General features: G+C 43.1%; 1 protein-coding gene across 1 annotated transcript in view; it reads left to right on the top strand.

The window, feature by feature from the left end:
- Positions 1-25,087, top strand: part of LOC144134294 (uncharacterized) — a 41,842-nt gene extending 16,755 nt beyond the window's left edge. The window contains exons 8-15 of the mRNA XM_077667239.1: positions 622-669; positions 2,657-2,779; positions 4,948-5,024; positions 17,279-17,430; positions 18,851-18,877; positions 22,070-22,134; positions 23,785-23,880; positions 24,915-25,087. Coding sequence (XP_077523365.1) covers positions 622-669; positions 2,657-2,779; positions 4,948-5,024; positions 17,279-17,430; positions 18,851-18,877; positions 22,070-22,134; positions 23,785-23,880; positions 24,915-25,087 — 761 coding nt within the window. The remainder of the gene's footprint in view (positions 1-621; positions 670-2,656; positions 2,780-4,947; positions 5,025-17,278; positions 17,431-18,850; positions 18,878-22,069; positions 22,135-23,784; positions 23,881-24,914) is intronic.
- Positions 25,088-25,445: the final 358 nt, after the last annotated feature.

The following is a 25,445-nucleotide window of genomic DNA, read 5'->3' as shown; positions in this document are numbered from 1 at the left end:
ATTAATGCCGCCTTGGTGGCTGAGTGGTTATGGCGCTCGGTTGCTGACCCAAAAGCCGTGGGTTCGATCCCGGCCGCGGCGGTCGAATTTCGATGGAGGCGAAATTCTAGAGGCCCGTGTGCTGTGCGATGTCAGTGCACGTTAAAGAACCCCACGTGGTCGAAATTTTCTGAGACCTTTACTACGGCGTCGCTCATAGACTGAGTTGCTTTGGGTCATTAAACCCTCATAGAGCATCAATTGAATAATGCATTCGTCGCGAAACAGTATAGTTATCGCACCATTTTTTAACGTGAGCTTGCGCTGGTTACTAGACTTAATTATTTGGTGACTATTTCAACCGTTATAGCTTTTTCAACATAACTCTTCATGGAGCGAAATTTTGCAGGAGCCTATATTTGGAGCAGTGTGAACTGTGAAGGTCAGTGGCGGTATGCCAAAAGAAATGTTCTCAAAAAATGGCTGCAGAACACTTTTTGAAATAAAATATTAGCAACGCTAAATCTGCTCTTTCAAAAAGTTATATCGCTCTTAGAAACCTGAAGACAAATATGTTCAGCCCCTGACGCCCGTGCCGGGAAGACAGTGTAACCTAATTGTGCTGCTCTTACTTTTTTTCAGACTTAAGGGAATTGATTAAAGACTACGACTACAGTCCACAAAGTTCTGGTAAGTCGGAAGTGATACGACCATTTTGCAGAATGCAGCAGTGCGTTTCTTTCTTTCAGGCTGGAGCTTTCTAAGGGCATTAACAGAGAGCGGTTAGAAAAATCAGATCGAAAGTGAAATATTAGTTTAACACCTTCCTGTGGATAATTCGCGCTAAATTTCAGCACTCATTGCTTGAAAAATATTTCAACCTTCAATGAGATGCCAACATAATCACATGGAAATTTCCACACAAAGTGTATTGCACGAGGAAACCTATTTCAATATTAACTTTTCAAAGCCCGAATAATTTTTGCAAAGAGTTACATGTGCAATGCACAAGGGCACGATACGCAGCTAAATCTCCAACGTAAATGCTCAATGCTGACGTTCTGTGTAATGATACGTACATGATTTTTCCTGTGACCTGCGCCGTATGGATAGTGCCTCGGTTTTCACCACCTCTTGCTCTATGGCAAGCACGACAGTAGTGCGTTTTTGTCTCCTGTAAGGTAAATTCTCTTGAACAGTATGTCGAGGTGGCTTAGATGGTTTTGAGACTTCCTTAGTGTATGATAATTGGTCAGTTAGCTGACAGCAGCAATTTATTTTAATGATATTTCAGGAATTGCTTGCAGCACATTGAAATGCTATATGTACCAAAAACGCAGATTAACCAGACAGGAACAAATAACATGAAAGGTGCTGCTTACTCAGTGAAAAAGAGTCTAGAAAAGGGATTTTTTTTACTTTCTTCGTTTAAATATTTACAACCATAGTACGTTACACAGTTCATACAAATGTTCTAAGCAATCGTATACTTATTGTACAACAACTTTGAGGACCAAACCTTCACTGCCGTGTTGTGCATGTTTTCGGAACGTACTTTTGAAACCAGCATTTGATTTCAGTAGTGGCAGTCGACTTCATGTCATATAAGTCACTTCTATTTTGCATCTAAACATTAATTATTACTTTAAAGGCTATTGAATATTTGTGCTTTATTCAATAAATCAAAACGTTTATCCGGGCATAGCATTACAGCAGATTTTCTCCCGAGTTTGCATATAATCCTTGCGGCACAGATGTTTCATCTGAATATGTATCATTCGTTTAGCATTGTTGATTTCTGGAAAGATCGCTTGTGCGTGCGTGTCCGAAGTTTTGAAGGTTTATGTTTGCAATAACGTCATTTCCCTTTAAAGTTCTCGGGAAACCTGACAAAACTTAAAATTGCGCGCCGTTTCAGCAAATATATTTAACACTAACAACTCATTAAAGAAAGCTTTCGCGTAAATATTTACCTACAAAAAATTGAGTTGCTACAGTAACATGACTGCCATCAATTATGCGGAATTTTACTCTACATCTCAATCTTTTTTTAGTCTTCTGATATCTTATAGCACGACTTCCAAATTTTCAATTTTTTATTGGAGTATTTTTTGTAAGGCGTTGGACATTGTCAAATGCACGAAACTTCTTTAATTATCCACAGGATGTTGGTTTATAAAGTTGCTTATTCCCAACGTTCACGACATGCACTTATTCTTCATTACTAATCAGCCGAATAAGTTCGAAAGTACTGTTTTGTCACCACTACCGTAGTTTGGCTAGCAATATAACAGCGCGAATATTTAATTTCAATCCCGCTTGTATTGCTCTTTGCTCAACTCTTTCCATGCGAGTATCACGATCCTGAACTAGGCGAGCTGGAGAGGATGCATATTTGGAAAACTCAGCGCGTAGAAGTCAAGGAAGGTGAAGTGTGTACTCTTGCTTTCGAGTTTGTCTTCTTCGTGCTGAATTTTCCAAACATTTATTCTACACGAAAATACGTTCTACAAACGGGAATAATTACCACGGTCATTTGAAAGCTTAGTAGATCAAAGAACTTCGGTATTGCATTGTGGACGAAGTCACTACAGGACGTAGAAGGTGCAGTAGGAGACAGTAACAGCAAACAAAGAAGATTAGGCGACAATTTTTCTTTAAGAAAATTGATTTTCAGGACATACAAGCTGCACCGACCCTGGGTTCTGCGATATGTATTGCACCTCGCTGGGGCACAGAGGTGGGTTCTGCCCTCCAGATGACCCGAAGGAGTGCTACTGCTACGATATGCGCGACTACGGTAAGTTTGGTAGCCTGACAATTGCTTTCTTGTTGTATGATGTCTTGTCTACAAAACACACACCGCACAACATTTAGCAATCGGAACACGCTAGTCATCAACCCTTATTCTATGTTTGACGCTTTAACTAAAACAAAATGAAGTTTCTCATCATTATATGTAGTGATGTGTGAATAGTGCTTATTGGACACCGAATCGAATACAAATAGGCTAGCTTTGCCGCCGAATCAACTATATATAGACAACTGAAATTTTAATCGAATAAGAATCGTATAGTAAAAGCGCCGAATCAAATTCGAATCAAATATTTGCGTGCAAATTCAATAGTTGTGCGAATATTCGTGCAAAATGAATATTCCTTCAAAAAACGGAAGTGCAAGTGGCGACGCGGTAAATGAAGGAATTATAGTTTATCGCAATATAACTTCTGAGGTGCCGGCAGTTTTCTTCCAGGAAGCACAGTTTATTGCGTTTCTATTTACCAATAACTTTTCTAGAAAATTATAGGTGCTTGGTTTGAAGTGAGTTTTTTTATATAGGTGGTCGTGATTTTTTGTTTGTCCAAAAGTCATGTGCTTCTAAAACGGCTTTCGGAAACATCCGCTGCATAGTAGCGCCACAGAGGGCAACGTCACAAATTTTTGCACGCTTCTAAAAATAGGTAACTTAAAAACGCAATTCAGAAAAGCTCGGAGATGGACATAAAATCCGGCAGAAATCAAGCCCCACTACCATGGTAAACGTTAAGTGACCGGAAGCGGGCAGAGTGGGTGAAGGAACAAAGGCGGATTAATGACGTTCTGTTGCTAATAATGAGCAAGAGATGGGCTTGGGAAAGACATGTAATGCGAAGACAAGATAACTGCCGACCCTTAAGGGTGACGGCGTGGATTCCAAGACAAGGCATGCGCAGCAGGGGGCGGCAGAAAGTAAGGTGGGCGCATGAGATTAAGCCTGCCGGAATGCGGTGTCTGCAGCTTGCAAAGAACAGGGTTAATTGGAGAGATATTTTACGGGGTTTGCCCTGTAGTGGGCGTAGTCAGGCTGATCATGACAACGCTGGTAAAATATACAGAAGTTAAGTCGCCCAAAGAAAAGTTATAATCAGAGGACGTTCAGAAGTCTCTGCATGGCGTTGCATGTATGTACTCGTAATATAGTACAGTAGTGAGAAATGTTCGTGATGTCGATTAATTTTTCTTCAAAGGGTAAGTACAGGGAGCATGTATCGCTATTTTAGACAAAATAGCAAAAATGTCGCGTGCGCACGGAAGCGTGTATTTTCTACACCATGCCTGCTTTGAAATCTAAGAAAGATGACAGAGGGCCGTCAATCAACATTTTAAAGAAGAAGGTATGGAACATGCCATCACGCCCATGGAAGGTAAGATTACAAGTAGCTAGGCTGCTTGAATGGCAAATCTTAAGTTTAGAGTATCGATACTCGAGTGTCAGGCTTTGGGTTTGAATGAATTGCTCGAAAAACATTCAACACTATTTGCAAGATACAAGAAGTATGATATCAAGCAAGACGTGAAGGGTGATGAAAAGGCGTGGCTGACACGGCTGACACTACATGGCGAAACAGAGCATGCTGTAAAAGCATTTTCTGATCCCAATTTATATTTTCCCATTGTGCAGCAATTATAACAGGAAGAAAAAGCCTGTAGTACCAAAAACTTGTTGTCAGCCATAAAATGAGACCTTTATAACTATGATTTTTAATTATTTAATTATGGTGCCTAAAGTGGCATGCCAAAATGTTTTTATATTAAAGCTAGACTGTTCAAAACTCCATCATAGTGGGGAACTACCTGTGACGTGGCTGAACTGTGGCTGTTCCAATGACTTGAACTTCAGATTAGCCAAAACGGAGTGGATTCCAAGAGAAGGCAAGTGCAGCAGGGGGCGGCAGAAGGTTAGGCGGGCAGATGAGATTATGAAATTTGCGGGCATAGGGTGGGCGCAGCTGGCAAAGGACAAGGTTAAATAGAGAGTCGTGGGAGAGGCCTTTGCCCTGCAGTGGGCGCAGTCAGGCTGATGATGATGATGGACGGCGTTGATTACACTGCTGGTCACATAAATAAATGAGTTCCATGTTGTGGGAAAATGAATGTACCTAACAGAGACAATATTGTTTTTTGTTGCCCATATTTTTATCCCGACAGATCCTAAATTTAATCTCCCATTTGCTGAAAAACCACCAAAGTACAGGAGTAAAGACTTGTCTGCCCCTACTTTAAAGGTGAGGACTCTATTTTGTTGACTTCTCTGCTCTCTCTCGAGTACGAAAAAATGATGTAAATTCACCTTTTATATGTTAGCTGTTAGAAACTAGCCGCATGGTTCTATGACAATCGCCGCTCATCTTTAGCATAATATTTCATTCTGAACAGGTAGCGCGAAGTGTTCAGTCATGGACAATGCTGCGTACGTCGCTATACTGGCGGCCATTTATTTTGAATCTGTTGCACATTGATCATTACAGGCTTGCAGCAAAATAATCTTTTTGTTGAGCAAAAAGAAAAAATTACCTACATTTGCCCATTATCATGTCTTGAATATTTTTCGTGGCATGGATTGTTATTTTTGAAGCCAAACTCTTTGAGAAAATGCATTGCAAATTTTCACACTCTGTCAAACGTGCATGATTTTCATGCAGCTAATGAAACTAATGGTGCAACTAAATGGTACACTAAAGAACCACCGTTTTCTTGAAATATCTGGAACGAAGTTAGCGCAACTATAGTCGTCAGGTGTAGTGGCCATAAGGTAGTATAAAAAAAAGTTATGCTCAGATGCGATGAACTCTTTAAGCTCAATGCGCTTTTAGAGCGGAAGCACTAATGCAGAAGGTCAGAGCCTAGCAAAATCGCGTCTTGTATATTCACCTCGGGAACATAAAGAAAAAGAGGTCAAAGGAGAAATCACATCAACATCCACGAAGGGCTGTTGAAACCGCGGTGGCGTAGACAGGCCAGTTTCAAAGGCGGCTGTGCGAGATCACTAGGCTATCGCAGTTTTTTTTAATCGTGGTATTTATTACAGTAAAGCAACATTCTATTTACATGAACTATGTATAAACCATGAAGAAAATAACCGAAAATCAACACAATGAAAAATACGACGAAACTAAACAATTAACCTAACAACTAACTAAACATGAGAAAAGTGTACAACAGCTGTATGTTACCGATACTATTCTACGAGTCAGAAACATGAATGCTAACGAAAAGGTTTTAGCTTTAATGAAGGTCAAGACAGCGAGCTATGGAAAGAACAATTATTACAATAACTTTAACAGACCGGAAGCGGGAACAGTGAGTGAGGGAACAAACGCGTGTTAATGACAATCTCGTTGAAATTAAAAGGAAGAAATGGGCTTTGGCAGCGCATGTACTGCGAAGGCAAATAACGGCTGGTCCTTAAGGGCAACGGAGTGGATTCTAAAAGAAGGCAAGCGTAGCAGGCGGCGGCAGAAGGTTAGGTGGGCGGATGAGATTAGGAAGTTTGCAGTCATAGGGTGGGCGCAGCCTGCTAAGGATAAGGTTAATTGTAGAGACATGCGGGAGGTCTTTGCCCTGCAGCGGATGTAGTCAGACTGATTATGATGACGATGATGATGAAACAACTAACAACGAATAAAGACGCCACACAGACCGCATCACTGCTACAACATAAATCGACACCCCTACGCAACGGTTCACTAGAAAGAGGGCAATGAAAACCGCAGCACTTGAGGTGGTTGCCACTCTGGTTGAACTTCAGCCTGGGCGTATAATTCTTTTCGATGAACAATCATTCTCTTTAAGGGGTCTTTTATAGACAACAAAAAATTCACTACGGCGGTCCATCATGCGCCTTTTCCATAGGCTGTGTAGTCCAATCAGAAAGAACATGTCTAAAGGTTCACCAACAAATTGCAGTGCAGTGAGATACCGCACAAAAATAAGTGTCAAATTAACTCTTTTTTTAATGTCCGTTCGAGATATGCAGAAACCGCATCGCTTCTTTGCAATCGATGAAAGAGTGCTCAATCGGTCCTTAGCATGACAAAGGCGACCATTTACCGTGGACACAAAAATTAGCTTTTTTCTAACTATGTGTAACGGGCAGTTAAAAACTGTAGCAAAGAAAAACGAAGACCAAGAAGTAAAATATACCACGTGTCGAGGACGATGCAGCCGAGCATCATCCTCGTAGTGCGTGTTGTTCTTGGTTTTTCGTTTTTCTCGGACGATAGCTTTATTTCAATTGATAATTTACCAACTCAGCCTTCCACGTTATAACGTTTTAAGGGGCATTGTCTCGCTATGTAGCTTATAGAAAAACGTCTTGGTACAAGCCGAGAGGGGCATTTTACGTTGAGTACGTCATGTGCCAGTAAACCAATATACATTCAACAGTACATGGGCGGTGGAAACAGCATACAAATTACATCCTTGAGCAACCCATTCCTTGACACTGAAAACAGGAACTCAGAGAAGAAACGAAAAGTCAAGTACACCTCATGCATGAAGCCCCCCAAACATGGGCGATCAGAAACGTTAAGAAGGTGACATCAGGTTCGGTAAAAGATGAACTAAATTTACTTCCAAGAATGTGCGCACCGTTTGGTGTATAATGTCAAGGAAAGCCATGAAATCAGAAACTATCTACCGGACATAGAGGTGGAGAGAACCAAACCGCCAGCACTTAAAGGCCGGAATATGTTATCACGCCACATAGATTCAAAAGACGAATCCCTCACAAAAGTTGCGCCACTTGTTCCGAAACTCTGTCACAGGAGAAAAACCAGTTTCGTCGCGCTCCCCGCGGCTTCTTTGCTCTTGGTCGCGCGCACTCCTCCGTGAGCTATTGCTGCGTGTGCACAGCTGCGGAAACTGGGGACGCCTTGCGCTGCCGTAGATAATGGGGGTTTTGCAGAATATCGGAAGAACTCTTTTCGTGCACGGGTGCTAAGCAGCAGGCTTGCCGCTATACTGCGTAGTCGATTCTGAGTCGGACGACTAGCCGCCACCGACAAGAAAACGCGCTCCAAATAAAAAATGGACTGACTGCAAAGGGTGCCTAAGCAAGGCGCATCCGAAAACTTTATGCGAGAGAATGAAACGCGGGCTTCACGTGGCTACTTCTGTGTCCTGTGGCTATTTCTACGCATCTTGTATTTTACGCTGCGGTACCGCAATGCATTTTCACGCCGACCAGATTTCTGCCCTATTGAAGTACAATAATAGGACCCATCATCATCATCATCATCACCATCATCCGCCTTACTACACCTACTGCAGAGCAAAGGCCTCTCCCATGTCTCCCTAATGAACCCTGTCCTTTGCCAGCTGAATCCACCCTTTGCCTGCAAACTTAATCTCATCCGCCCACCTAACCTTCTGCCGCCACCTGCTACGCTTACTTCCTCTTGGTATCTACTTCGTTACCCTTAAGGACATGCGGTTATCTTTACTTCGCATTACATGCCCTGCACAAGCACACTCCTTGCCTCTTGATTTCGATTAGGTTGGAATTAACCCGCGTTTGTTCCCTCACCCACTCTGCCCGCTTCCGGTCTCTTAACGTTCCAACTATCATTTTTTTCCATGGCTCGCTGCGTTGTTCTTAACTTAAGCTGAACACTTTTCGTTAGCCTCCACGTTTCTGCCCTTGAGTGAGTAGCGGTGAGGTACAGCTGTTGTACACTTTTCTCTTGAGGGAAATCGGCATAATGCCACTCATGATCTGGGAGAACCTGCCATATGCTCTACACCCCATTCTTATCCTTCTAGTTATTTCCTTCTCATGATCCGGGTCAGCTGTCACTACCTGCCTTAAGTGGACGTATTCGTTTACAATTTACAGGCGCTCGCTGCCAATTGTGAACTGCTGTTACTTTGGTAGAATGTTGAACATTACCTTGGTTTTCTGCATGTTAATTTTTAGAACCAGCGTTGTGCCCTGCGTGTCTAACTCATTGATCATGATTTGCAGTTCACCTCCTGGGTGACTCAGCAAGGCAATGTCATCAGCGAATCGCAGATTATTTAGGTATTCTCCATTTACTCTTATTCCCAACTGTTCCCAATTCATGCCTCGGAATACCTCCTGTAAACAGGCGGTGAAAAGCATTGGCGAGATCGTGTCTCCTTGCCTGACGCCCATCCTTATTGAAATATTATTGCTGACTTTATGGAGGACTATAGTAGCTGTTCAGTTGCTATTTATATCTTCCAGTATTTTGAAATAAGGCTCTTCTACCTCCTCATTATGCAATACCTGTATGACTGCTGAGTTTTCCACTGAGTCGAATGCTTTCTCGTAATCAATGAAGCCTATATGAGAGGTTGGTTATATTCTGCGCATTTCTCTATCGCCTGATTGATAGTGTGAATATGATCTATTGGGCAATATTCTTTGCGGACGCCTGCCTGATCATTTGGTTGATTAAAGTTTAAGGTTGCCATGACTCTATTAGCGATAATCTAAGTAAATACTTTTTAGGCAATGGATAATAAGCTGATCGGTCTGTAATTTTTCAAGCCCTTGGCGTCTCCCTTCTTATGGATTAAGATAGTGCTTGCATTCTTTCAAGCTTCTGGTACGGTAGAGGCCATAAGGCATTGCGTATACAGGGTGGCTAGTTTTTCTAGCACGATGTCCCCTCCATCCTTCAACAGATCTGCTGTTACCTGACCCTCCCTAGCTGCTTTTCCCCTTTCCACTGCTCCTAAGGCTTTCTTTACTTCCTCTTTCGTTACTGGCGGGATGACGCATTGCTGTGCACTACTGTCTTTCTCATTAGCGCTCTGATTACATTGGCTACTGTACAGATTTGTGTAGAACTCTTCGGCCACGTTAACTATCTTATCCATATTGCTAATGACAATGCCCTGCTTGTCTCTTAACGCATACATCTGCTTTTTACCTTTGCCTAGTTTCCTCTTCACCGCTTTTAGGCTACCTCTGTCCTTTAGAGCATGCTCTATTCTCACCATACTTAACTTCCTTATGTCGGCCACCTTGCGCTTAATTATTAACTTCGATAGCTCTGTCAGTTCTATTCTGGCGGTAGGGTTAGACGCCTTCATGCTTTGGCGTTTCTAAATCAGATATTTCGTCACCATAGATAGCTTTTCGGTATCCTGTCGAACTGTCCTACCACCTAATTATACTGCGCACTCTGTAATGTGGCTGTCAGATTATCGTCCACTCTATGAACATCAAAATTGTCTTCCTCATTTAAAGCCGAATATCTGTTTTGCAGCGCTATCCTAAATTCCAGTGCTTTCCCTCTTACGGCTAACTCTTTAATGGACTTCCTCTACTAGCTTCATTCGTTCCCTATTCAAGTGTAAGCTTACTCGAGACCTTACCATTCTGTGGTCGCTACAGCACACCTTTCTGTGGACGATCACATCCTGAACGATGCCGGGTTGAGCGCATAGTATGAAGTCGATTTTATTTTTAGTCTTACCATTGGGGCTTTCCCAGGTCCACTTCCTGTTCTCTCGTTTGCGGAAGAAATTATTCATGATCCGGAAATTACTCCTATCTGCGAGTACGACTAATAACTCTCCCCTGCTATTCCTATAATCTACTCAATAGTCACCTACCGCGTGGTCGTCAGCCTGCTTCTTGCCCACCCTCGCATTGTGGTCGCCCATCAGTACAGTGCACTGTGATTTTACTTTAGTCATTGCCGATTCTAAGTTCTCATAGAAACTTTCAACGGTCTGGTCATCATGGCGTGCACCACTTTCAGCTTGTACCTCCTATTCAGCCTAACTACAATTGCTGCTACCCTCTCGTTAGTACTATAGAGCTCCTCTACGTTGCCAGCTATATCCTTGTTAATGAGGAATCCCACACCTAGCTCTCCTCTATCCCCTAATCTGCAATAGCACAGTATGTGTCCGTCCTTCAGTACTGTATTCGCTAACTTGTCCTCCTAATTTCGCTAAGCTCTATCACATTCCATTTAATTCCCACTAGTTTCTCGAACACCACTGCTGTACTAGCCTCGCTAGGTTAAGTTCTGCCGTTAAACGTTGCAAGGTTCAATTTCCAATGACGGCCTGTCCGGAGCCAGAAATTCTTAGCACCCTCCGCTGCGTCACAGGTCTGACCGCTACCTTGGTCAGTTGCTCCGCAGCCGCTGGGGACAGAAGGCCGACGTTTAATTGGTTTGTTCATGGAAGGTTGTGGCCAAGTACTACATCAAGGTGGGCAAGTCCTGTTCTGGTGAGGAAGGGCCTTTTCGGTTCTGATCACCGACATCAGGCCGCACCCCAGGGCTCGTTATGCAATTCCAACGACACGGGGATATTTTTTTCAAACAAGGGGAGAATTGCGTTGGCACCAGGATTTGAGCCCCGGTCCTCTTGCACGCGAGGCGGACGCTCTACTTCTACGCCATCGCTGCCTCCGGGAATCCAGCAGAGGTCCGTATCACCATAAGTACACATTACTCGAAATCCGACCAGAATCTCGGCAGAGTCGTCGAGTATGTTCCTCTCTGAGAAAGTCTTAAAAATGTGTATTTATATGCATCATTCTTGCAATCAACTGGGACCCAATAAAATTATTCTAATTGCTATTTCAAAAAAAAAAGAAACTGCACCGCTGCTTTGTTGTTCATCTCGAGTTCAAAAATAGGACAGGTAACTCGCGCTCACCTGTGAAATCCGGTCCCAAGTTGTTGTTTTTTTTGCAGCGGTCTCTTGAAACCAAATTCTTTCAGATCACATCGTTTCGTTGATATTTTGGGTGTGTTATATCCCATAGAAAGCACCTGTCTTCCAACATCGCGATCGGGTCGCTTTCTCCGCGGCCCGAGAACGACGGCGGCATGTTCACGCGAGCGACTGGCGCACTCGTACGCTGGCTCCTGCGCGAGTGGATCTCGCACACAGCCCCGTCAAGAAAGTGCTGCAGCTGGTGGCCGAGGCAGCCTCTTAACAAGGCATTCTTTTTGGCTCCCTACATTACCACGTTCGTCGGGAGTGCACGTTTAGTCACAAGAATGCGACGGGGATCGTAGGAAACTTGCTTTTCCACGGCAGTTGCATCCGCCAGCCGACGGTGGCCACGGCCGCCTTCCTATTTGTATGCGCCCGCCCGCAAAATGCCGTACCAGGACACATAGCATTGCGACATAAAGAAACGGTCTTTTTTGCACTCTGCAAACGACGTTTCCAACCACGAATTACAAAAACCTATGTATCACCGCAAAATACTTGCTTTCGTCTGTGTGGTCCCTCGAAGAAATTCGCCAGGCCCGCGAACAGGGCAAACCGGGTCCACGAACGCTGTTTGTTTATTGTTCTGGTTCACAAAAGCCGTCATACCGAGGCAACACCGCAACCACCTGTCTTGTTTCTCTGCCATTCGTGCAGTGTGACAAGAAGTTGTGGAACGCGTTGGTTAGGCGACTTGTTGACAGCTCGCTAGCGAGTGTGTTTGGTTGGTATCACTGTTGTGTTTCCGCTGTGGGACACGGGCTTTAGAACGATTAATCTGAGCTCTCAACACTCAACCAAAGTCCTCCGTTAAAGGAATATCCTCATCGATGCTTGGCTTATCAGCCAAAAAAATCGCGAGGTCATCTGCATAAGCTAATACCTTCAGTTCGTGTGTGTGTGAGAGTTCTTTCGTGAACTGTCTTGCTACTACTGCAAAGTAGTCTGTCTCTCAGCCCATTCTCGCCAGTCGCACAGCTGCACCAGCGGATCAGGACAAACCGTACAGTTTTCGACCACGTGCACACGATATTGTTTGTTGAGTTTTGTCGCGTCTTCAATTATGCAGCACACAATTTTCATGCACTGCGTGCGTCGTCGTGGAGTTCAGCTTTGCATTATTTTTCTTTGACTTCATGCATAGTGGAGGAGCAAATTCAGTCTAAAACCTGCTTTCTCTGCGAGTTTTCCCGCCTGCTCTTTGTTTTGGGCGCTACTTCGCCAGAATGGAACTTGATAAAGACGACGACCCCCAAAGAACAGTGCGAGAGACTATAAGTTTCAGCAGATTTAAGTTGCCTATGCAATCAGCTTCTACCAGATCTAGTTGCTTTACATGAAACATGGCTAACTACAAATTTCAATTATCATCTCTAGGATTACCGTCCGTTCCGGCTTGAGCGGTCATCACGAGAGGGAGGGTTGTAGTACTCATATCTACAAAGTTTTGCCACAGGGCATGCATTTCTTTCCAATATGTGGACAATGAATATGAAATCCTTGCGGTTGACCTCAGTGTCCCACGTCAACAGCCTTTTACGGTAGCTAACGCATATTTCCCGTCTCTTGTGCGTGACACTCGGCCCCTTGACTCACTCATGTCTAGTAGCCGATCTCAGGTTCTATTACTTGGAGACTTCAATTCGCACCATGTGACGTGGGGGTTTAAAACAGACAGCTTTCGTTCTAGACTATTTGATTGGGCTTCTGAAAACAACTTGATCTGCAACAATTCCGGATTCCCTACGTTTGTTCGGAGTCAATGCCGCTCTGCCTTGGATTTAACTTTTTCCTCCCAAGGAGTCTCTGTTATGTCTTGGGCGCCTGTTGACTGTCCAACAAACAGTGATCATCTACCGATTAGTTTCAAGTTTGCGTGTAAATTAACTCTTCTTAGCGACATCAGCGCACGGTAATAAATTACAGTTGCTTTAAAGGCACGCTAAAATCAGTCCTCCAACTCACTTCCGGCCCTTGCGCACAGACTTGTGCCGAAAGCAAGGCTGCACATCTATGTTCAGTACTGGACCATGCAAGGCAAAAAGTCTGAATTTTTGGTTAAGGGAACCAAGGGTGCAATCGCGAACAATTGGTGGAATGCCGAGTGCACGCGTGCTTATAGATGACGAAAAGCAGCTTGGAAGAAATTGTCTACCGTGCAAAAGAGTATAATACAAGTCATTATGATTTCCTTCCACAATCACGAAATAAACGAGCTTTGTTCAATTTCACGAGGCGCTACAAGACGCTTACACCGGCTGCCAACATTGAATCCCTCTTTCAGTCCCCTGCTGACATCGCAAAAGCCTTAGAGGATATTGCGGGTGGCCTAGAGCATCGCTTTACAACTGCTCTACTGTTCTGCTAAATTCACATGCACCTCAAATGCCTGTCTCTATGCCTGAACTGTCGCAAATTTTTCTGCGCTTATCCCCAGCTGCTCCTGGCCCCGATAAGGTCCCTTCGTCTATGATCAAAATTTTGTTCGATGAATATCCTGCAAATCTGTTGGCTCTAGTTAACCATTCTATTAAAGGTCCTTGGATACCGCATGAGTGGCGTCTTGGAGAAATAGTTCCATTGCTTAAAAAGCAAGGGGAGGGCTTAACTTTAGACAACATACGCCCTATTTCATTACCATCGAACCTAGTGAAATTGGTGAAAAGGGTTCTCAGCCGTGTCATGTCATTCATTTCGGAAAATGCTCTCTTGAATCCATGTCAAATTGTTTTCAGGCCGGGCTGTTCAATTTGGTATGCTCATACTGACCTAGAGAGCCGTATCAAATTAGCTCGCCATAGAAAACAGTTTGCTGTGCTTGTCACCTTGGATGTCAGTAAAGCATACTACAGCGTTGAGCACTCGACTCTGTTACTGTAATTTAAGATTACAGGAACTGAACTTCCCAAGCTGTTTTGTAGCCTGGATTTCGTTTTTTTTTTGGAAAATAGAGAAATTTACTGCTGCCAAAATGGTGTTTCCTCAAGAGATTTCCACAGACAAGAGGTGTACCGCAAGGATAAGTTCTCTCGCCAGTTCTTTTTAACATTTTTCTAAGGTCAATTCCATATATTCAAAATGTGAAAACTTAAGTGTACGCCGACGATTTTGCATTTTTTGCATCAGCAGGTCACATTCACACTCTTTATCGAACCCTGCAAAATTACCTCAATGTTCTTGACAACTGGTTAGGAAGAATCCATCTTTCCCTCATCGTGAAGAAATGCGCATTGTTAGTATTTCCGGTTTCTGTTCCTGTAAATATCTGCCTGCTGTATAGAAATAACATAATACCTTAAGTTCAGACGATGAAGTATCTCGCAGTAATATACGGCTCTACTGAATCCTAGCGGCAACACATTAAGCAAGTTTCTGCAAAATGAGTTCGGGCCATTGGCATCCTACGCAGGCTTTGTAGTGCTAGGTCAGGCATGAGAAGGCATACATTTCTGATGATTTGTAAAATGTACGTCCGCCCAATTTTGGAGTTTGGGTGTGTTTTATTCTCCTATAAAGTTCGCCCTCCTATAAATTTCGCCTCACGGTGTTGGAGCGTGAGGCGTTGCGCCTTTGTCTGGGGCTTCAAAAATATGTCGCCAATGCTGTTCTGCACCTTGAGGCGCGAATCCCATCGTTATCAGCTAGGTTTCGTCTTTTAACAGTTCAAACATTTTTAAAATTGTGCGAATCACCTCTTCACGCTTCCAGTATAAGATTTCTTAGTCAACCTTACGCTTTTTTTTGTGCCGCCTGGTCTAGTTTTCATACTCCGCAGATATGTTACGTGCAGTCCCTCCTTGATCCCATAAATATTCATTTCACAGATGTCCGTCATTTGTATAACAACTCATCATCTGTCCAGATTTTAGTTCGATGACATTTTCCCATCGAATGCAAAGCTGCAGCCCTTCACGCTTCTGCGTTTGTTGCAGGAACACCTGAGGTCCTTTCCCTCTCATGTTCTTATTGCTACCGATGCCTCGCAGGATCGCGAAAAGGCAGGTGTGGGAATATTTTCGCCTTCACTGGATTGAACTTTTTCTCTCCGTCTTCCTGACTTCACTCCAATTTTTCTGGCTGAGTTATTAGCAGAAATCTTAGCCTTACGAAAATTAGAAACTACCGTTTCCTAGGTCATGGTTATGACAGACTCTCTGTCCCTTTGCTCTTCATTATCCTCACCCACTGAGTCTCGGGCATTACGCCTCTTCAAGTTCCTGATACCGCTCCATCTAAATTCGGTAAGGTTGCTTTGGGTACCAGGTCACATGGGCTTTCACTTAAATGAAGTTGCAGATTCCTTAGCAAGAGCCTCTCTCTGCGGCCCAATTCTTGCTGTCCTGCCAACGTGTGCATATACAGCTGCGGTGAGGTTTCGCAGCTACACATTATTTCAGGAATTTGCTGCCTCGGCTCTTACATCATCTCCCGAATATCAGCATCTTCATCATCCTTGGAGTAGCAAAGACTGGCCCTCGGGCAGACTAGAGGTCTCTTTCACGCGTTTGCGCTGCCGGGTTCCCCTTCTAAATTTCTATCTTCACAGATCTGGCCTGGCGGCTTCCCCACTGTGCCCTTTTTGTGCCGAACCTGAGAAAATAGATCACTTCCTGCTGTTCTGCCGCCGCTTTTCTCATTTGAGGAAGCGTCTTTTGCAAATTCCATTTCATCAACGGGGCTTGCCTGTGTCTTCCGCGGTTGTTCTTTCCATTGGCGCTTCGTTGCTTGGGCGAAGCGAGAGGAGTGTGCGCTGTGCTGTGCAAAATTTTTTTCAAGAAACGCAGCGACTCCCATTCTAATTTCTTTTTCCCGCTCTCAGTCAGTACGACATTTAAACATTACAGGCATTGTATACTGTTATGCACATTAAGCCAGTATCCCGTCCTCGATCTACAAGTTAACAGGACCCCTCTCCTTCCGTCTTCCAATCTATCAGACTACATCCTAATACCACTCCTTTTCCCGTCAAAACTTCCCTGTATTCAGCAATTAACCGCCTATGTCTTGGCCACTCCCCCGTAGTGGGTATGTGCCAGCAACGTCTGAGGCCTTCCTTCCATCTTTCCTATCAGTTTACACACGGAAAGGTTAGGCGGTAGCAATGGCGCGTGGTCTCATTTCGCACTTCAAGACCACTACACCATCGCTGAAGCCAGATATGAAAAATTATGGCGTAGTGATCGGATGAAACATCTAGCGAAGCTGATCGGTTCGCGCCGCTTTGGGGTTGAATCCCACTAACGGCGTTTAAGTGCTTGCTTTGGGTTGTCCTTTTGCATGAGTCGCTAGGCGATGCCATGTCACGTAACAAGCACATGCGCCAACTGCCAGTGCACCTGCAAAGTCGGTCTTATCACGTGGTCTTCGGTCGTGGCACAACCCGTCTACCGTTCAGCTCTCCGCATGTAACATGACCCTGTGACTTGATCACTCGGTCGACCAGTCAGGAATTTCGTGACAGACGGCAGCGAATGTTTATTGTTATGTGCACTTAAATGATATCGCAATAAAGATTTTTTGCTTCGTTGCTTCCAGCTTTCATTATGTAGAAAACCTTTCTTAGGCAAATAATGGGCAAATTTTTTCCTATCGTATTTTCCATTAAACTGTCGTTAATGAAGCGGCGCACAGTTAACCACAGAAATCAGGGTTACTTAGAAGAGATCAATGAAGGCATACTAGCCGGCGATGGTTTACCGGCTTGTTATAACCGCTTAATTAACATTCAATATGACTATAACTCAGCAATCCTGTTTTCCTTTTACAGGTTCTTCAAAGTCGGATAAAAATTGTATTAGTGTTAATTTCTGAAGCTGCGTGGGTCATGTCCAGGTGCCAGTACATGCAGTCGACGTTTGAGGAAGCACTCAGTGATTACGCCGTGCGCACAGTTGGATGTCATATGCCTTTGGATGTGGAGTGAGTGTTTGTCGTCCTTCCATTTATACGGAAATTTCAACACATACGCCACAGTCTTGATTGTAGTTGCAGTTGTGAGTTCCAAGGGTTACATAGTGTTACAAAACACATTTTTTGTTCGGTCGAATTGGAGTTCAAGTTATTTTGTTAGGGTAAAAATGGTTTTAGAGGCAACGCGGGAACGCCCCTCGCTGCATACCTCTAACGGTGGGAACGAAATTAAGACCTAATCTATTATCACCTACAATATATAATTAGGCGTGGCATATATAGCAAGCAGGTGAGGCAAACTGCGGCAGCAGGCAGCTACGGAATCATTTTCTCAGCTCATAAAGAAGCAACAAGGCTGAAACCCAAACTGCGTTTCAGTCGGGAAACACCAACTAAACTATATGGATAATTTGAAAACTTTTTTACATCCGGCGAAACTTCACGAACCTGTTTGTGGAGGTTAGATGCCAATAGATGCTTTTTGAGTTTGCAAAGACCAAAACCACGGGCAGGAACTTTCTTAATTTAAACCACTCTTAAGTAAATCTGAAGGCGATCAGAATTACATCAGCTACGATTCTCTTGCTAGGCGTATATTTTTGGAAACAAAGAACCTAGATATTTTAGCGAAGACAGATTGGTAAAGCAATCAAGGAGAAAGCATTATGTGCATTGCTGAAGTTAGACTGATAAATTTTGTGTTACATCTGTGCATTTCATGCACTTTTTACGTCGGATCGTTCTCCCCACACACTCAGCCTCTTTCTTCTTTTGGGCCAAGTCAATATAGAAGCTACACTTTAAACTGCGATGTTCAAATGTCATCCATTGAACGTTGCCGAAATATTTGGTAAATATCTAAGAGCGTGTATTCTGCCACCCATGAAGCCGCCATTGCCTGCGTCAGCACACTCCCAAGCATTTACGTAAATAGTTCACTGGTCAAGTGCCATGTGCTTAGAGCATGCAACTTTCAACACTGCCGGCGTATTTCTCTGACATAATATATCCCATACTTCCCTATCAAAATGAAGCCAACAATTGTCACGTAAATTCATTCCAGCCATTTATGAAAACCTGCAAGTTGTTTGTGTCATACATTTTCGAAGCGTTTAGAGACTATAGCTTCAGGTAATAAGTTCCATCAGTTCATGCTTACTGTCAAATCTGCAACAGTATTCGAGTTCCCACACTAAAAATTAAATTATAAGTAGCTTTTAGGGCTTTGTAAGTTAGGAACAGCTTCTTAGCAATTCCTTGGAAAATGTTCTCAATACACATTTTGTTTCCTTATATTTGCGGCAGATCTTGTTGTATTGTCGATAAAAACATATCCCCTCACCCATAAACGTTTCTTCTGTTCAAAATTTTTGTATATCTACAGTGAAACGCATGTCATATATATATCCGGTGTTTTACTTTTTTGCAGAGCGGGCGCACTTTCTACAACGAATCAGTACGTATATTGATTGTTATCTATCACTACAAAACGTTCAATTCTTAGCTATCAGAAAGGAATAAATAGTGAATGTGTAAAAAAATGAGCTGTTTCTTAAGCGACCGGAAACCGGTACTTTCCGACTGCTGCTTTGTTCGTACCTTGAAACGAATCGGGACGATAGAGCAATAAAAATACACATTTTCGTGCTCAAAAGAAGTACCTGCTCATTGTTGTTGGCTCTGGAGGAGTTGCACATATCCACGCAGTGGGATGATAGTGCTTTGCCATCACTTTGAGCACAAGTCGACATCATTCCCTCACGAGAGTTTGGGGTTCCACAAAAATGTGATTGGCAACAAAATCAAGTAGGTGCTATCGGAGTTTCCTTTCAGCTGCACAATTTCAAGAAGGAGCATAGTATTATATTTTCTACTTCAGTTCATAGCAAAAGCCCTAAGGCTATTTATTTGCAACTGCATAGCTGAAAAGACATCTTAGGTTATGTTTGTTGACACCATATGCCGACATATATTAGGTGTTTGTTATGGATGGTCCAGCTAAGCGCAAGAAATGAGACCTGAGCCTTTGCGGAAGAGCACACTGAAACTTGCGCTTTCGTGTGAATATACATAAAAAATGAATAATAAGACGCTCAATTTTAACGCGAGAGCGTTAAGCAGCTCGTGTCGCAGAAATGCCGGTGTTGTCGGCGGCTTTGGCCATGAGTGAAAAATGGCGCAACTCAGTGGACACCTGAACCGTGCCGTAAGGGACAAGGATTTTCCTTCCCTTACAGCTCGGGATGGGTGTCCAGCGAGAATTGTGAGACAGGAGTCATTTCCTTTCCTTAAAACAATTTTTATTTAATTTTCCTTTCCATACTCCCCGGTTCGGGTGTCCACCGAGATATGTGAGACAGGCGTCCTTTCCTTAAATTGCTCTACGGGACACGCGTCGCGCCGAACGGGCGATGGTGTTCCGTTCCGAGCACCCCTTGGCAACGCTGCAACACGCTGTCGCGTCTCACTCTTAAAGACGAAGCTTAAACTCCCTCCAATTTCCTTATCCTATGATTCCCCTGTACTTGATAGTTTGGAGCTTTCGACCGGGAGCTATACGAGAAACAGGAAATATACGTACATGCAAAAAGATGCTCAAAGCGGATACAATAAACCTTACAGCCTCCAGCTAATAACCTGCTATATTCAAAATGTGCAGTTAAGGATGCCGCTCTTGAAAACTGCCACTTAAAAGCACTTACGAGGTGCGTATTTATGAACTTCCTAAACTATGACGTGGTGGAAAATACCTGATTTTTAATGCAAACAGCCCCGCCGCGGTGGCTCAGTGGTTAGGGCGCTCGACTACTGATCTGGAGTTCCCGGGTTCGAACCCGACCGCGGCGGCTGCGTTTTTATGGAGGAAAAACGCTAAGGCGCCCGTGTGCTGTGCGATGTCAGTGCACGTTAAAGATCCCCAGGTGGTCGAAATTATTCCGGAGCCCTCCACTATGGCACCTCTTCTTCCTTTCTTCTTTCTCTCCCTCCTTTATCCCTTCCCTTACGGCGCGGTTCAGGTGTCCAACGATATATGAGACAGATACTGCGCCATTTCCTTTCCCCAAAAAACCATTTATTTTTAATGCAAACATAACATATATTGCCATTTCTGTCTAGCCCGGCAGTTTACAGACCAATAGCATTAAAATAAAGGAAACACGGCTTTATACGTGAAGAACTGCGATGATTAAGTGCAGAGGATATTAAATATGAGCTGATTGTGTCCCTGCCATTATCATTATTACCATATTTATTTCCAGGTCCCGTACATTTGATTCAAAAACTCATTAGCGCTGCTGAAAGACGTCGCGAAGTTCAGAGTGTCCGGTTGGCCTCCTGTTCGAGAATGAAGAATTAGGGTGGTTCTGACTGAAAAGAATTCAAACCTATAAAAGTTGTAGGGATATAAGAGAAGAAACATCATAAACAATGATAACGGGCAAACCACGAAAACTGGTAGAACAGTTGAAACTATAAGAAAAAAACAGTGTATAAAAAGGATGTGGTACTAACAAACAATACATATAGTTCAGTTGAGAACCAACAGTTTAACTTCGAGGCAGAACATACATGGGAGAAAAATATGCATTAGTAAGCATATCATACCAGGAGAAAAAATCAGAGAATCGTTTGTGAGTGGTAAGAGCAGCAATTTTTTTTTATTTCAAATGGCAAAGACGCACTCAGAATTGGCTGAAATATAAGCTGTTTGAGTTCAATTATTTGCGTTCACAGTCAGCAGTATTAAGTCAAGTTACTGAGAATATTTCTTTTCGTTGCCGTTAACAATTGTGAAGAATTTGGTTATTTGGAGTACGGAAGGCAAGTGATGCCAATCTCAGATGATGCTGTGACGAATATTGAAGGATTCTAAGTGTGCAATAAACATGCAGAATTGGTGCTCTGAAATTAAAGTGCAATAAGACGGAGTGCTTGATTTGGACTTGGTGAGTTTATTTTAATGCATCTGATTATAGTTTGGTGTTACTTTCATTGTTCAGTGCGGCTCAAAAATTCGATCGTGCTAACCTGAGAAAAATGAGTAGGCGGGTAGGAGTGATCGATATATCGTTCACACTGTAGAATTCTTTTCGAGAAAAATATTTATTGCGAAGTTTCATTCAAACGAATTTAGTTAAACCTGAGTCGCGACGATGCTCATTATCTACATGATAATCGCTGTATGATCCATCAGTGTGCGCATATATTTTTCATGTGTTTCAAAACAATAGCTTCGAACTTAAGGCGACATAGCTTATCAGGTAAAGCAGGTTTCAGAAAACAAATTCAAAGAAATCGTAGGATTATCAGGTGTGAAAACATTTATTAATTGATTCAAATTGGCAAGGCAGACAAAGTACATTTAAGTGTATCTGTGATGGCGAAGGTGAAACAGCGCCACCAAGAAGGGGTTCGAAATGGACTTTGGAACAAGAAATAACCATATTAGGCAAAGGCATCAGAGCTGCATGCAACTATTGAAGTTCTCCATGGAGGTATGCTTTTATACAGAAAATGGTTCTTTTGTATATGCATGGTGTTTACCCTCGAAGCTGCTCTGTGCAAAACTATTTTCGCAACACTGCTGTTTAAATGTGGAGACTGTATTCACAGGCGAAATTTTATTTGTTCTCTCGTTTGTTTAAAGGACAGCAAAAATAAATTTCACCGTGAAGCACAAGAAAGCTGCGACGAGAATTCAACTTCAAAGCGGTAAATGTTATTAAAAGCCCGGTATTTTTTTAGAACATTATTACACTTTGTATGTCAATGCTCGGTCATATAGTGAAGACCTCCGCTACACTTCAGCGTTTAAATTCACGAGTCATATTAAGTAGCCGTATTATTTCGGCAGTAAGCCCTAATGTAACGCTGCACACGAGTCACATGTACGGAATTATGGAAATATGGAGGCCATATGATGTGGAAAAATAACTGGAAATTCATACGTTTTGTGTATGGAGTCAATAAACAGTGCATAAAGATTCTATATACATTACATAAAATCAGCATGACGTCATATGGAGTGATTGTTTCGAAACGAGCTTTCCACAAAGTCCATACCGACTTCCTACACTCCGTACTGAATCCATATAGTCGTTATAGAAATACATTAAATTATTAGACGCCGTATGGAAACATTAAATAAGGAGTAAAGTCGAATTGCTCTGTGACTATTTTTAAAAAGGTAACCGTTGAGCAGATGCTACTTCTTCACCGCAGGGCCCAGGATTACGCTGGAATGCTTAGGGCTAAAAGAAAGGAAGAGAGCTTATGGACCAGTCAAGTCGTACGAGGGGGGGGAGCGCCGGAAACTTCCGTGACGGCTAGTTGGATAAACCTCCGCTCTAGCTGTAACTGCGCCGCCGTCTGCTATCCATCCATCCATCCATCCATCCATCCATCCATCCATCCATCCGTCCGTCCGTCCGTCCGTCCGTCCGTTCGTCCGTCCATCCGTCCATCTGTCCATCCATCCATCCATCCGTCCGTCCGTCCATCCATCCATCCATCCATCCATCCATCCATCCGTCCGTCCGTCCGTCCATCCGTCCATCCATCCATCCATCCATCCATCCATCCATCCATCCATATATCCGTCCGTCCGTCCGTCCATTCATCCATCCATCCATCCATCCATCCGTCCATCCGTCCGTCCGTCCGTCCGTCCGTCCGTCCGGCCATCCATCCATCCATCCATCCATCCATCCATCCATCCATCCGTCCGTCCGTCCGTCCGTCCATCCATCCATCCGTCCGTCCGTCCGTCCATCGGGCGCACTGAAACTTGCGCACCCACGCCAAGCGGCGCGAGCAGCAGCGAGCTTGGCGACAGATACAAGGAAGGCCTACGTACGAAGAAAAAGCAAAATCTCAGCAAACCAGTGGTCTCGTCCTTTAACAAAGCAATCAAAACGGGGCTATCGCTTGACAAACTTGGTTTAACAGCTTTCAACCACTGATAAACTTTTTACCCTCTTAGCGAGAACCATTTCGTTATTCTGCATCTAATAAATGGTCTTGGCGCCCTGCTGGCGCGCTACAATCTAGAATTGCAGGCAGTCGCGTTGCTGATAAAATAAAAACTCAGTCAGCATAATTTAGGTAATCATCTAAGTATTCAACTTATCGCACAATTCATGACGTCCGCCAATGCCGTCGCTATGACAGCGAAGGAATCTTTATTTTACCTAAATAAGTTATTTATGAAGATTATCTATAGCCTTCCCGCGAAGACACTATACACACCAGTGTTGCTCAACGTGTGGTGAATAGCCTTGCCATTAGAGAAAAACATTTCAGTTGCAATTTTATTTGCTTACAAATATGACTTGCGTGTTGATACTTTTTTCTCTTCTGTAGAATCAGAGGAGTTGCCTTTCTCTTTACAAAAAAGTTACTTAGTTCTCGCTGCTACATCGACATGCGTAGTAGTGCAGATCAGCGACTTAGTACGAGGTAAGCAGCGAAGCTTTAGCCCTGATCAAATTTCTTGGTGCGTTTAATAGCTTCCGTATTGAGATGCAAACGATGAAGCCTTCCAAAAACTTATTTACCTTTAGTATCTCAAACCGTATCAGCACTGATTTTATTGAATTGAACATGCAGTGCCGTCGACAAAGAGCTTGCAACACACACTGTGTAAATCATCGATATATCTGGTGCAAAGTATGTAGCGGGCAGCTGCTCTCTTTCACTTAATCTAAAGAAGTTTGTTAGCATGTGTTATCCCGGAAGAACGCGCCTAAATATTATTGACGTGCATATAAGCGTTTCAAGAGTCGATAGTCATGTTTACTTTGGAGAGAAATCGCCTCGGTACCTATAGAAATTTAGATATATTGTCAACAGATCGAACCGCTGCGACAAAGTTTTAATGCGTTTTTAAGGCTGCCAAAGGCTTGCCATACTGAATACAATTGCAAGAAGGAAGCCCATCTTTTTACTGAATGCGCGTTTTATCATTTATTGTCTTTGCGTCCACACATTTTCTAAAGTGTTGACGAACCAAACTGAGAGTGTTGCATTATTTAAGCGATAACAACAATATACGAGGTCAGCACAAAAGTGCCAAGTTTTTTATTACGCATTGCTACTGGACGAGAATTAGTCTGTGACTTCACGTTCATTCATTAAAACTTTCGCTGATTTTTTTGTTTAAAAGCCACCAGAGCGTACTCGGTGCAAGCGGTGAGGTGAAACAGTGATCTAAAATTTTAGCCTGCTAAGTTACCACAGCGTTTTTAATGAAATAGTTCCAGTATGTGTGACAATACGACGGTAAATACTTTTCGGATAGACTATTAGGTTCTGTGTATGTTCTGTAGCGGGTAATATGACCAAGAAAATTTAAATATCAAATATGCAGTCTAAACAAAAGAACTCGTTTTCCCTCTCGCATTCGCAGAGAGTGAAAAAAAATACACACTTCAAATCGCGGATAAGAGGTGCGCGCCTTACTACAGTTCAATAACATCATACTTTATTTCCAGGAGAACCTCTGTGTGCACTATGGGGACTTGAAAGCGCCAATTGGAACGATGAGCAGTACTGCTTCGTAACGATGGAACAGATTTGCATGCAGCCTGTTTTTAATGCCTTCGCAGAAAGGGACAGGTGTGCTGAGAAAAGCGCTCATGCAAAGGACACTCTGAAGAGAAGATGAAAAATAAATGTGAACGCTTAAGAACAAGCCTTTTTAAGAAGGTTCGGCTTCGAGGATTCTATTAATGAGATTCTGGAGATTATGCCTTAGGTCAAACAAGCCTTTGAGGTCTTTTTATGAGAAAAACCGGTTTTACCTAACTCACCATAACATTCTCCGTCTCCAGCAACCGAGATTACTGTTTCACCAGTATTATCTAAAATGTTATACTCTTTTAAAACAGCCTTTTTTTATCGCGGGGATAACTCACCACGGCTATAATATTGTAACTCTAACAATGATCAAATCACTCAAAAAAGAGAATATTTGCATCAGCTACATAATTAGATTGAAAAAAGCGTATTTGAATGCTTCAGTT

The sequence above is a fragment of the Amblyomma americanum genome, chromosome 5 (assembly GCF_052857255.1).
Source record: "Amblyomma americanum isolate KBUSLIRL-KWMA chromosome 5, ASM5285725v1, whole genome shotgun sequence".
Taxonomy (NCBI): Eukaryota; Metazoa; Arthropoda; class Arachnida; order Ixodida; family Ixodidae; genus Amblyomma; species Amblyomma americanum.
This window is presented reverse-complemented; position numbering and strand designations above follow the sequence as displayed.